This window comes from Oncorhynchus kisutch, linkage group LG8 (assembly GCF_002021735.2).
Source record: "Oncorhynchus kisutch isolate 150728-3 linkage group LG8, Okis_V2, whole genome shotgun sequence".
Lineage (NCBI taxonomy): Eukaryota > Metazoa > Chordata > Actinopteri > Salmoniformes > Salmonidae > Oncorhynchus > Oncorhynchus kisutch.
The window spans coordinates 29,389,882-29,403,462 of NC_034181.2; the positions used below are offsets into that span (position 1 = coordinate 29,389,882).

At 51.4% G+C, this 13,581-nt stretch overlaps 1 protein-coding gene across 1 annotated transcript; it reads right to left on the bottom strand.

Moving 5' to 3' along the window:
- Positions 1-3,881: 3,881 nt before the first annotated feature.
- Positions 3,882-11,004, bottom strand: LOC116374745 (flocculation protein FLO11-like). The gene is made up of 7 exons (XM_031829424.1): positions 10,968-11,004; positions 9,639-10,272; positions 9,289-9,376; positions 7,028-7,087; positions 5,871-5,930; positions 4,543-5,716; positions 3,882-4,045 (listed from the first exon to the last, which is right to left on the bottom strand). The coding sequence occupies exons 1-7, from the start codon at positions 11,002-11,004 to the stop codon at positions 3,882-3,884; spliced, it is 2,217 nt and encodes a 738-aa protein (XP_031685284.1).
- Positions 11,005-13,581: the final 2,577 nt, after the last annotated feature.

Consider the following 13,581-nt stretch of genomic DNA (forward strand, 5'->3'; position numbering starts at 1 on the left):
ACCCGCCAGCCTGACCACTCTGCCTGCCCCTGACCCTGAGCCTGCCTGCCGTCCTGTACCTTTATTTAACTAGGTAAGTCAGTTAAGAACAAATTCTTATTTACAATGACAGCCTACACCAGCCAAACCCAGACAACACTGGGCCAATTGTGCGCCACTCCATGGGACTCCCAATCATGGCCGGTTGTGACACAGCCTGGATTCGAACCAGGTTGTCTGTAGTGCCGCCTCTAGAACTGAGATGCAGTGCCTTAGACCGCTGCACCACTCGGGAGCAAGAAAGCAAGGCATAAAACAGCATGGCATTACCTTGATCCTTAGCTTGGGCCTAAAAATAGGTCTCTAGGCCCTGGTCTGCTGTCTGTCTGTCTGTGGATCTGCTGAGATCCCCTGTCTGATAATAATGACAGGCAGCTTGGCTAATCCAGACGGCTGGGCTGGGGCCTGCTGCTCACCATCTCTGGGAATAGTCCCAGGGTGCACAGGGAACACAACCAGACCTCTATGGTTTTTACTGCACATATTTTCAGTTGTGTTACCTCCAGCACAAACAGTATATTTTGAAAAGAGTATACAACATTCTACTGTCATGGACCCTGTGAATGCTGCAGGTAGGATTGAGAGGGAAACCGGTATACCCCTTGAGAGAAATAAGGAGTAAAATACCAAGACATCTCTCCTACATGTCTAATGAGTGATGGTTGTTGGTTTTCTCCTGGTTCTGGAAGGAGGATAGAGAAACAACTCCCATTCTCCTGTATTATGCCAGGGTTTGTGATACTGTATCTCAATTATCTCTGCGTGGGGTGGAGAGACAGACAAACCCTGAGGTTGACCCAAGTTTTCCTCAAAGGTCAGGTCTGGGATTGAGTTTGGTTGGGTAGTGTTTGTGAGAGGAGGATGGGGGGGGGGGGGGGGGGGGCTCTCTCATGCGTGCATAGATGCAATTCTGCTGTGTATCCATCTTTGCTGTCTCTTCTTCTGTGAATGTCAAACCCAGAGGCTCTGACACTCCTACTCCCCTGCCCTCCTACTCCCCTGCCCCCACTCCACCCTCTAGCCTCCACAATACCTGATGAACAAGTTCCCCCTGCCCTCTGGCACCCGTGATGCCTTTAACGATGTTGCCTCAAATGTCAAATGCAGGGGTATTGTTGTGTGTGTTGGGTGGGGGGTGGGGCTTCTTCAATACCACAAGCACACCCTAATCCCCAACCCCCTCTATTTGAATAATCAAATGCATTAATGTGTAAAAATGCCACTTAACACAGTATGCTCATCAGTAGACAGGAGCTAGATCCTGATAGACAGAAAGACAGAGGCTCTTGTTGTGGTCTGGGGGTGGGTATCAGTGACATATCACCAATCACCCAGCCTCACACAACACATAGGACACACACACACAGACAGGTTCAGATGTACAGTATACTAGCAGCACCCACTGACAGGCAGCCATGGTAACAGACACACAGACACCACACCGTGATTGCTAATGCACGATATAATAGCTAATGTGTCATGTCCTGGGGGTGAAGTGATGTTAACCCCTGATCAACCCTAGGTCAACCTCTTATGGGCCACATAGAATTCATTACGTTTCTCCCTCTTCGTCATCAGCAACATCAGGCCTGGCAATTTCACAGCCGCAACAATAACAAAGAGAGGAGCAGAGGGGGAGAGGCAAGAGACTACAGAAATCAACACTCCCTTTCGGAAATAGAATGGCTTTTCATTGTCTTATAATAGACTCACTGATGCTAGTGATGGACAATCATTGCGTCATGCCAGTCTGCTGATTGGCTATGTGTAATGATCCAGCCCCTCTCTCCCCCAGCCAGTCAGCCAGCCAGCTGGTAGGCCCAGCCTCCAACAGACAGCATGGTGGTGGCACTGTGTTTTACTCACTGTGGCCGCCACAGCAAAACACATCCCACCAAGCGGCAATTAAGCTGTTAATGGATAGCTTCATAAAGACTGGAACCAGAGGGGGATGGAGAAAAAAAACGACCCAAACCGCAACAGATTTCCAGCACTTATAATTAATAGTTACGCAATGAAAGTGTAATTCAAACGTTTCCCGCTTTAACGTTCAGCCTCCCTCCGATCACCTTTTCTCACTTCGCTAAAGTGCTAGAGAATTATAGCACTTCTTTTGGTGTGTGTGTCTTGTTGTTGGCACCCATGATACAAGGCCACAGTGTGAGAAGTGGGACTAAGGTCGAATTAGTCTGTGAGGAACAATTCATGATTGAAATGTTTGTCTTTGACCCCTGACTTCTGGTACAGACCCATAGATCTCTACTATTGTTAGCATGTGTGTGTTTTCTGTGTACCGTGTGCATGTACTGTGGGTGTTGGTGTTTTTGTGTCTGTATGTTGCAAGCATATGCGTGTGTGTAGCAGGGCAGGCAGTGTGGCAGGGGCAGGTGAATGATAGCAGACTCTAATTACAGAGGTGGTGGCTCCTGTGCAGTCCTGCTAACGAGCCGACTCGTCAGGGATTCCATTGTGCCGGCGCAGTGGGGAGGACACAGAAAAATAGCTCTAATTGGTGGGGGGCTATTTATAAACAAAGCACCTCTTTTCAAGGTTAGTGGGTTAAGTCTCTGCAATCCTCTATGGGGGACAGCCAAGATTGGTGGAAACAAACAAACTGCTGCCAACACAACCTCAACCCGCCCATCTCTCTGGGGCACATACACACACACAATCACACACACAGTGTACACACAGTGTACACACAGCGTACACACAATCATGACAAATCCCACCCCCACACTCAGACACAGACACATAGAGAGCAAGTCCATATCGCCTCTAACACGGTCTTAGACATCCTGTTAACACCTTTTTAGCTCAGAGAGAGAGAGAGAGTTATATATTCCCGATGTAATCCTCCTGTGCCCCAGAGTTTTATGTTTACTGTTCCAATATTGTATACTCTGTATGAGGAGAGAGAGAGAGCAAGAGAAGGGGGGATGGAGAGAAAGAGAAAGAGGGAGGGATTTATGTGTACATAGAGCAGTGATTCTTATATTACAGTTCTGTTTCGGCTGGTATTTACCTCGTTTCGACAGATACATACTAGTGGAAAAACTAGTGGAAAGTAGAAAACGAAAATATCAATTCAAATTCAAATCATTAACTGATTGGAATATTGACCCAAGTTATTGTCAACCCTACTGATGTTGAGTGGCTGCTGACCCTCGTGGATAGAGGTCCATAAAGTTGGATGGATGGTTTTCTCCAGTCAGAGGATCGCTGCTGAGCTGCCCGAGACGAGGATAATGATGATTGGAGTGATCCTGGGAACATCAAAGGTCTGTCTATGTGCTCTGCAGCAGTCTAGAGGAGAGACAGACAGTTTGTCTGTCTCTCAATGTCACTCAGGACATCTATCTAACATCTATTCAAAACACTGACAGATTAAACAACACTGTCAAGGATCTGTTTGGATGTGGGAGGACTTTGAACTGACACTCTGAGAAACTACAACTGCATAAGACAACACAAAATACACATACACACCCAAAAAACAGGTTACGAACACACTCACGTGCATTAACATGAAAAGCATGCATACACACAGAGACAGATCCACAATCACCAGAGACAAAAAGCATGGACAAAGCCTCAACAGAACAGAGCCCTCTATCTGATGCCCCACATTAAATGTCCCCCAAAATGTCCCCTAACCCTCTTTTTGGACCCCATCCTCCTTTCACCCCCCCCCCCCCTCTCTCTTTCTCCCACCCTCCTCCCCCATTTCCATGCCTCCTGTCCGTGTCTGGCTGGCACAGCTTTTTTTTTCGGTCGGGGGGTCGGGGGGTGGTTTGTGGGGATGGGGTGCCCTTCTTTTGTTTTCTGTCACAACACGCGTTTCATGGGGAGGCCTGGCTTCTGACCCCGCCAAGCTCACACTGCGCCGGGCCTGGGAGCTCCGAGGGAAAGGCCCATCTGTGGCATCCATCAGGGCCGTGCTCTCCTGCTGAGGTACTGTCAGAACCCAGACCCCCACACCCCGTCACAGGGAGAGGGGCCAGGCCTGCAGGGGAAACAGGGGAGGAGGGGGTGGAGGAGGTTGAGGGGTGAACAGAAGGGGCGAAAAAACAGACTAAAGGCACATAGGGCCCTTCTAAATTCCAAGTAGGGTGAAGGGGCGGGAGGGACTGTGTGTGTGTGTTTGTGTGTGTGTGCGCGTGTGCGCATGTGTGTGTGTGTGCGTGTGTGTGTGTGTGTGCGCGTGTGTTCTGTGTGTGTGTGGTAGTGGAGGGTTAATCGGAGTAGAGAGCAGAAACACTCCAACACCATAGATCCTAACATTGTTACTGTGAGAGCATGGTAGATTGACCACTTTCAGCTGCTAACAGACAGTAAAACGGGGATTAAGTAGCCGACACAGTCAGCAAGGTAAATGCATCAATGCATCTCCAACTCCAATGATTTGTAGCTCAATTATCAATCACCTCAAAATGATAAACAAAACATTCTATAATGCATAACGTGAAGATATAATTTTGTAGATCAAACTATTCATCTGACATTGGGAGGACATGGAGGAGAGAGTATCAGTAGTGTGGAATAGCATGACTGCAGGTAGGAGTGGGGCTGGAGAAGGTGTAGGAGACAGTGAGGATGGAGAAGGTGTAGGAGACAGTGAGGCTGGAGAGGGTGTAGGAGACTGTGAGACTGGAGAGGGTGTAGGAGACAGTGAGGATGGAGAGGGTGTAGGAGACAGTGAGGATGGAGAGGGTGTAGGAGACAGTAGGTCTGGAGAGGGTGTAGGAGACAGTGAGGATGGAGAAGGTGTAGGAGACAGTGAGGCTGGAGAGGGTGTAGGAGACTGTGAGGATGGAGAGGGTGTAGGAGACAGTGAGGATGGAGAGGGTGTAGGAGACAGTGAGGATGGAGAGGGTGTAGGAGACAGTGAGGATGGAGAGGGTATAGGAGACAGTAGGTCTGGAGAGGGTGTAGGAGACAGTGAGTCTGGAGAGGGTGTAGGAGACAGTGAGGATGGAGAGGGTGTAGGAGACGGTGAGGATGGACAGGGTGTAGGAGACAGTGAGGATGGAGAGGGTGTAGGAGACAGTGAGGATGGAGAGGGTGTAGGAGACAGTGAGGATGGAGAGGGTATAGGAGACAGTAGGTCTGGAGAGGGTGTAGGAGACAGTGAGTCTGGAGAGGGTGTAGGAGACAGTGAGGATGGAGAGGGTGTAGGAGACGGTGAGGATGGACAGGGTGTAGGAGACAGTGAGGATGGAGAGGGTGTAGGAGACAGTGAGGATGGAGAGGGTGTAGGAGACGGTGAGGATGGACAGGGTGTAGGAGACAGTGAGGATGGAGAGGGTGTAGGAGACAGTGAGGATGGAGAGGGTGTAGGAGACAGTGAGGATGAAGAGGGTGTAGGAGACAGTGATGATGGAGAGGGTGTAGGAGACAGTGAGGATGGAGAGGGTGTAGGAGACAGTGAGGATGGAGAGGGTGTAGGAGACAGTGAGGATGGAGAGGGTGTAGGAGACAGTGAGACTGGAGAGGGTGTAGGAGACAGTGAGGATGGAGAGGGTGTAGGAGACAGTGAGGATGGAGAGGGTGTAGGAGACAGTGAGGATGGAGAGGGTGTAGGAGACAGTGAGACTGGAGAGGGTGTGGGAGACAGTGAGGCTGGAGAGGGTGTAGGAGACAGTGAGGCTGGAGAGGGTGTAGGAGACAGTGAGGCTGGAGAGGGTGTAGGAGACAGTGAGGCTGGAGAGGGTGTAAGAGACAGTGAGACATGAGAGGGTGTAGGAGACAGTGAGGCTGGAGAGGGTGTAGGAGACAGTGAGGTTGGAGAGGGTGTAGGAGACAGTGAGGATGGAGAGGGTATAGGAGACCGTGAGGATGGAGAGGGTGTGGGAGGCAGTGAGGCTGGAGAGGGTGTAGGAGACAGTGGGCTGGAGAGGGTGCAGGAGAAAGTCAGGATGGACAGGGTTTAGGAGACAGTGAGACTGGAGAGGGTGTAGGAGACAGTTAGACTGGAGAGGGTGTAGTAGACAGTGGGCTGGAGAGGGTGTAGGAGACAGTCAGGAATGACAGGGTGTAGTAGACAGTGGGCTGGAAAGGGTGTAGGAGACAGGCAGGAAGGACAGGGTGTAGGAGACAGTGAGGCTGGAGAGGGTGTAGGAGACAGTGAGGATGGAGAGGGTGTAGTAGACAGTGAGGATGGAGAGGGTGTCGGAGACGGTGAGGATGGAGAGGGTGTAGGAGACAGTGAGACAGGAGAGGGTGTAGGAGACAGTGAGACAGGAGAGGGTGTAGGAGACAGTGAGGCTGGAGAGGGTGTAGGAGACAGTGAGGTTGGAGAGGGTGTAGGAGACAGTGAGGCTGGAGAGGGTGTAAGAGACAATGAGACAGGAGAGGGTGTAGGAGACAGTGAGGCTGGAGAGGGTGTAGGAGACAGTGAGGTTGGAGAGGGTGTAGGAGACAGTGAGGATGGAGAGGGTATAGGAAACAGTGAGGATGGAGAGGGTGTGGGAGGCAGTGAGGCTGGAGAGGGTGTAGGAGACAGTGGGCTGGAGAGGGTGTAGGAGACAGTAGGTCTGGAGAGGGTGTAGGAGACAGTGAGGATGGAGAAGGTGTAGGAGACAGTGAGGCTGGAGAGGGTGTAGGAGACTGTGAGGATGGAGAGGGTGTAGGAGACAGTGAGGATGGAGAGGGTGTAGGAGACAGTGAGGATGGAGAGGGTGTAGGAGACAGTGAGGATGGAGAGGGTATAGGAGACAGTAGGTCTGGAGAGGGTGTAGGAGACAGTGAGGCTGGAGAGGGTGTAGGAGACAGTGAGGCTGGAGAGGGTGTGGGAGACAGTGAGGCTGGAGAGGGTGTAGGAGACAGTGAGGCTGGAGAGGGTGTAGGAGACAGTGAGGCTGGAGAGGGTGTTAGAGACAGTGAGACATGAGAGGGTGTAGGAGACAGTGAGGCTGGAGAGGGTGTAGGAGACAGTGAGGTTGGAGAGGGTGTAGGAGACAGTGAGGATGGAGAGGGTATAGGAGACCGTGAGGATGGAGAGGGTGTGGGAGGCAGTGAGGCTGGAGAGGGTGTAGGAGACAGTGGGCTGGAGAGGGTGTAGGAGAAAGTCAGGATGGACAGGGTTTAGGAGACAGTGAGACTGGAGAGGGTGTAGGAGACAGTTAGACTGGAGAGGGTGTAGTAGACAGTGGGCTGGAGAGGGTGTAGGAGACAGTCAGGAATGACAGGGTGTAGTAGACAGTGGGCTGGAAAGGGTGTAGGAGACAGTCAGGAAGGACAGGGTGTAGGAGACAGTGAGGCTGGAGAGGGTGTAGGAGACAGTGAGGATGGAGAGGGTGTAGTAGACAGTGAGGATGGAGAGGGTGTCGGAGACGGTGAGGATGGAGAGGGTGTAGGAGACAGTGAGACAGGAGAGGGTGTAGGAGACAGTGAGACAGGAGAGGGTGTAGGAGACAGTGAGACTGGAGAGGGTGTAGGAGACAGTGAGACTGGAGAGGGTGTAGGAGACAGTGAGACAGGAGAGGATGTAGGAGACAGTGAGACTGGAGAGGGTGAAGGAGACCGTGAGACTGGAGAGGGTGTAGGAGACAGTGAGACTGGAGAGGGTGTAGGAGACAGTGAGACTGGAGAGGGTGTAGGAGACAGTGAGGCTGGAGAGGATGTCGGAGACAGTGAGGCTGAGAGGGTGTAGGAGACAGTGAGGATGGAGAGGGTGTAGGAGACAGTAAGGCTGGAGAAGGTGTAGGAGACAGTGAGTCTGGAGAGGGTGTAGGAGACAGTGAAACTGGAGATGGTGTAGGAGACAGTGAGGATGGAGAGGGTGTAGGAGACAGTGAGACTGGAGAGGGTGTAGGAGACAGTGAGACTGGAGAGGGTGTAGGAGACAGTGAGACTGGAGAGGGTGTAGGAGACAGTGAGGCTGGAGAGGTGTAGGAGACAGTGAGTCTGGAGAGGGTGTAGGAGACAGTGAGGCTGGAGAGGGTGTAGGAGACAGTGAGGATGGAGAGGGTGTAGGAGACAGTGAGGATGGAGAGGGTGTAGGAGACAGTGAGGATGGAGAGGGTGTAGGAGACAGTGAGACAGGAGAGGGTGTAGGAGACAGTGAGGCTGGAGAGGGTGTAGGAGACAGTGAGGTTGGAGAGGGTGTAGGAGACAGTGAGGATGGAGAGGGTGTAGGAGACAGTGAGGCTGGAGAGGGTGTAAGAGACAGTGAGACAGGAGAGGGTGTAGGAGACAGTGAGGCTGGAGAGGGTGTAGGAGACAGTGAGGTTGGAGAGGGTGTAGGAGACAGTGAGGATGGAGAGGGTATAGGAAACAGTGAGGATGGAGAGGGTGTGGGAGGCAGTGAAGCTGGAGAGGGTGTAGGAGACAGTGGGCTGGAGAGGGTGTAGGAGACAGTCAGGATGGACAGGGTTTAGGAGACAGTGAGACTGGAGAGGGTGTAGGAGACAGTTAGACAGGAGAGGGTGTAGTAGACAGTGGGCTGGAGAGGGTGTAGGAGACAGTCAGGATGGACAGGGTGTAGGAGACAGTGAGACTGGAGAGGGTGTAGGAGACAGTTAGACTGGAGTGGGTGTAGGAGACAGTGAGGATGGAGAGGGTGTCGGAGACGGTGAGGATGGAGAGGGTGTAGGAGACAGTGAGGCTGGAGAGTGTGTAGGAGACAGTGAGGCTGGAGAGTGTGTAGGAGACAGTGAGGCTGGAGAGGGTGTAGGAGACAGTGAGGATGGAGAGGGTGTAGGAGACAGTGAATATGTAGAGGGTGTAGGAGACAGTGAGGATGGAGAGGGTGTAGAAGACAGTGAGGCTGGAGAGGGTGTAGGAGACAGTGAGACTGGAGAGGGTGTAGGAGACAGTGAGGCTGGAGATTGTGTAGGAGACAGTGAGGCTGGAGAGGGTGTAGGAGACAGTGAGGATGGAGAGGGTGTAGAAGACAGTGAGGCTGGAGAGGGTGTAGGAGACAGTGAGTATGGAGAGGGTGTAGGAGACAGTGGGGATGGAGAGGGTGTAGGAGACAGTGAGGCTGGAGAGGGTGTAGGAGACAGTAAGGCTGGAGAGGGTGTAGGAGACAGTGAGGATGGAGAGGGTGAAGGAGACAGTGAGGATGGAGAGGGTATTTTAGACAGTGAGGATGGAGAGGGTGTTGTAGAAAGTGAGGATGGAGAGGGTGTAGGAGACAGTGAGGATGGAGAGGGTGTATGAGACAGTGAGGCTGAAGAGGGTGTAGGAGACAGTGAGGATGGAGAGGGTGTAGGAGACAGTGAGGATGGAGAGGGTGTAGGAGACCGTGAGGATGGACAGGGTGTAGGAGACAGTGGGGATGGACAGGGTGTAGGAGACAGTGAGGATGGAGAGGGTATAGGAGATAGTGAGGCTGGAGAGGGTGTAGGAGACAGTGAGGATGGAGAGGGTGTAGGAGACCGTGAGGATGGAGAGGGTGTAGGAGACAGTGGGGATGGACAGGGTGTAGGAGACAGTGAGGATGGAGAGGGTATAGGAGATAGTGAGGATGGAGAGGGTGTGGGAGACAGTGGGCTGGAGAGGGTGTAGGAGACAGTCAGGATGGACAGGGTTTAGGAGACAGTGATCCTGGAGAGGGTGTAGGAGACAGTTAGACTGGAGAGGGTGTAGTAGACAGTGGGCTGGAGAGGGTGTAGGAGACAGTTAGGATGGACAGGGTGTAGGAGACAGTGAGACTGGAGAGGGTGTAGGAGACAGTTAGACTGGAGTGGGTGTAGGAGACAGTGAGGATGGAGAGGGTGTCGGAGACGGTGAGGATGGAGAGGGTGTAGGAGACAGTGAGGCTGGAGAGTGTGTAGGAGACAGTGAGGCTGGAGAGTGTGTAGGAGACAGTGAGGCTGGAGAGGGTGTAGGAGACAGTGAGGATGGAGAGGGTGTAGAAGACAGTGAGGCTGGAGAGGGTGTAGTAGACCGTGAGGATGGACAGATTGTAGGAGACAGTGAGACTGGAGAGGGTGTAGGAGACCGTGAGGATGGACAGATTGTAGGAGACAGTGAGGCTGGAGAGGGTGTAGTAGACCGTGAGGATGGACAGGGTGTAGGAGACAGTGAGGCTGGAGAGGGTGTAGGAGACCGTGAGGATGGACAGATTGTAGGAGACAGTGAGGATGGAGAGGGTGTAGGAGACCGTGAGGATGGACAGGGTGTAGGAGACCGTGAGGATGGACAGGGTGTAGGGGACAGGAAATGTTTTCTTTGTTTCTCCTGTCTCAGCGAAGACTCTGTTATGTTGCACACGTACCTGAGGCACTAGCAGAGGGCAGAAGTGGATGTGTTTGAAGGTCAGATTAAATAAAAATACTTCACTGCAAGTATGACATTCAGGGTGTGCGCTAGATAAATGCAGACCTCTCATGCCAGCTCTCTGAGGATGATTGATTGATTTGTTAGATGTCATGAGCAGGCTGGGCAGGCAGAGAGGGAGATGGAGAGGAGGATATGACTACTATAGGATGGAGAAGAGGGAAAGAGCAGAGGGATAGGTAGAAGGGGGAGGGAATTTACACACACACATACACCCCCCCCCCTCCCCCCTCACACACACACAGCTGGGCAGGCAGGCAGCTCTGGCCTGGTTCTGGTCAGTTGCCCGTGGCCGCGGCGGGAGGGAGCGGGAGGCAGCTGTCAGCCCGTGACGGATTGATACGGACACCCCCACCCCTCCCCCTGCCATCCCCCTCTTCTCCATCCCCCTCTCCAGCAGCCAGCCTGCCCATGCCTGGCGGGCATGTTTCAGAGTGGATGGTTTGAGGAGGGATGAAGGCGGCTCGGCTTCCATCTTGACTGTGGCCTGTATTAGAACATAGCGTCCTGTCACCCTCACTCACCCACACTGCTCTGTTCATGTATCTGTTAGCAACGCTCCCTCTATCACTTCATCTACAACGATGACAGCAATGTGGTCTGTGCATGCTAGCCTGCCCTATGTAGACTGGATATCTTACTCGCTATGAGGCGCTGTACTTTAAGACCACCTGGCATGTTAGCGTTAGGGACTATACAAAAGCACTATTGTTTTTTTAATCTTTAAAAAATAAGGAACTTTACAGGACAGTAGCAACAAGAAGTGGGAAGATTCTGTATGTTTGATATTAGTTACATAATTGACTACCTCCCTCCCTCTGACCAGTGTGAAGTGTAATTGAAGGAGCAGTCTTCACATGGCCCACAGGCGTGGAGGGGACATTGTGTTCGCTGTGGCGGAAAATTACCCTCCCTACTCGCTCCTCAGAGCCCTCCTCTCCTCTCCTCTCCTCTCCTCTCCTCTCCTCTCCTCTCCTCTCCTCTCCTCTCCTCTCCTCTCCTCTCCTCTCCTCTCCTCTCCTCTCCTCTCCTCTCCTCTCCTCTCCTCTCCTCTCCTCTCCTCTCCTCTCCTCTCCTTGCACCATCACCTACCCCACCCTGCTGTCACTCTCCTTAGCTTTTATTTCCCCGTCTTTTCAAGGAACCTTTCTTATGTGAACTCTGTCCCAAATGTCTTGACCTCAGTCCTAGACACTGCTTCATGTTTCATTGACGGGAAAAAAACATTTTTACCCACGTTGAACCCATAGCCAGTCAATCAATCTGTCAGTTGGTCAGTTAGTCAGTCATTCACTGAACCAATCTGTCAGTCTAGCATTCTAAATGAAGCTTAGTTATTTCTCAATAAGACACAGAGAAAGACGCGGAGAGGGAGAGTGAGGATGCAGATGCATTCTCTCGGGCCACTGGAAGTGACAGTATCTCTACAATAGATAGTGAGAGCAGAGCAGTCACAACAGAGAGGGAATTGAGCTGCCTTGAAAGGGAATTGAGCTAGAGAGAGTGAAAAACAGAGAGGGAATTGAGCTGGAGAGAGTGAGTAAGAGAGAGGGTGATGGAGAGAGGAGGAGACAGAGGGCGAGAGAGAAAAGGCAAAAACGAGAGATAGAGTGTTATTCAGGCAGAGAGGAGGAGCGCATGCTTCATTAAGTGAGGAAGTAATCCTGGCTAATTAAGCCTCTCCATGACAGCACTGTCAGGGATGACTGATCCTTCAAATGGCACCTCCCTCTCCTGACTGACAGCCAGCCAGCACACACACACACTCACCGCTTTGAAGGGGAGAATATTCTTAAATATTCCTGCTCTTTTTTCTCCCTCCGCTCTGTGCATGCATCTTATCCCTAATTCAAGATGTTTTTGTTTGTTTTTGTATCCTATTATAATTTTGTTTGTGTTAGAGAAAGTGAAGGACTTTTTCTGTGTGTGTGTTTCTGTGTGTGTGTGTGTTTCTGTGTGTGTGTGTTTCTTCGTGTGTGTGTGTTTGTGTGTGTGTGTGTTTCTGCGTGTGTGTGTTTCTGCGTGTGTGTGTTTCTGTGTGTGTGTGTGTGTGTGTTTGTGTGTGTGTGTTTCTGCGTGTGTGTGTGTGTGTGTGTGTTTCTGCGTGTGTGTGTTTGTGTGTGTGTGTGTTTCTGCGTGTGTGTGTGTGTGTTTCTGCGTGTGTGTGTGTGTGTTTCTGCGTGTGTGTGTTTCTGCGTGTGTGTGTTTGTGTGTGTGTGTGTTTCTGCGTGTGTGTGTGTGTTTCTGCGTGTGTGTGTTTGTGTGAGCACCTAGTAATTGCTGCTACCTGGGCAGAATACTAGAGGAAAATCTCAGTGACTGGAAAGTACAGCCAATTGATTGCTTGACTAATTAATCAGGTGTATTGGCTACATATGGATGCAGAACTATTGAGTGGAGGGCCCTTTATGAGGACCTAATGATTCCTCCAGCCCGTAGGGTCATGACCTTTACCCACATTTCCTTTCAAACTAATTTGAATAGGTTGCATAGTGTGCCATGTTACAGTAAAGTAGTGTGTCTGTGACTATTTATTATGATAGACTTAATTGGGTGGCTTTTATACATGGATCCTGACTAGTATCTCAGTCCCTGCTGCTGGAAAACATTCCCACAGCATGATGCTGCCACCACCATGCTTCACCGTAGGGATGGTGCCAGGTTTCCTCCAGACAGGACGCTTGGCATTCAGGCCAATGTGTTCGATCTTGGTTTCATCAGACCAGAGAATCTTGTTTCTCATTGTCTGAGCGTCTTTAGGCGCCTTTTGACCAACTTTATGTGGGCTGTCATGCGCCTTTTACTGAGGAGTGGCTTCCGTCTGGCCACTCTACCATAAAGGCCTGATTGGTGGAATGCTGCAGAGATGGTTGTCCTTCTGGAAGGTTCTCTCATCTCCGCAGAGGAACTCTGGAGCTCTGTCAGAGTGACTATCGGGTTCTTGGTCACCTTCCTGACCAAGGCCCTTCTCCTCCGATTGCTCAGTTTGGCCAGAGGGCCAGACCTAGGAAGAGTCTTGGTGGTTCCAAACTCTTTCCATTTAAGAATGATGGAGGCCACTGTGTTCTTGGGGACCTTCAATGCTGCAGATATGTGTTGGTACCCATCCCCAGATCTGTGCCTCGATACAATCCAGTATCGGAGCTCAACAGACAATTCCGTCGACCTCATGGCTTGGTTTTTTCTCTGACATGCACTGTCAACTGTGGGACCTTATATAGACAGGTGTGAGCATTTCCACATCATGTCCAATTA

Coding starts and splice junctions, on each gene's coding strand:
- LOC116374745 (XM_031829424.1), bottom strand. CDS start 11,004: ATGCCAGGTGGTCTTAAAGTACAGCGCCTCATAGCGA. Junction 9,377..9,638: donor TACACCCTCTCCAGCCCACT/GTCTACTACACC, acceptor CACCCTCTCCAG/CCTCACTATCTCCTATACCC. Junction 5,931..7,027: donor ACACCCTCTCCATCCTCACG/GTCTCCTATACC, acceptor CACCCTCTCCAG/CCCACTGTCTCCTACACCCT.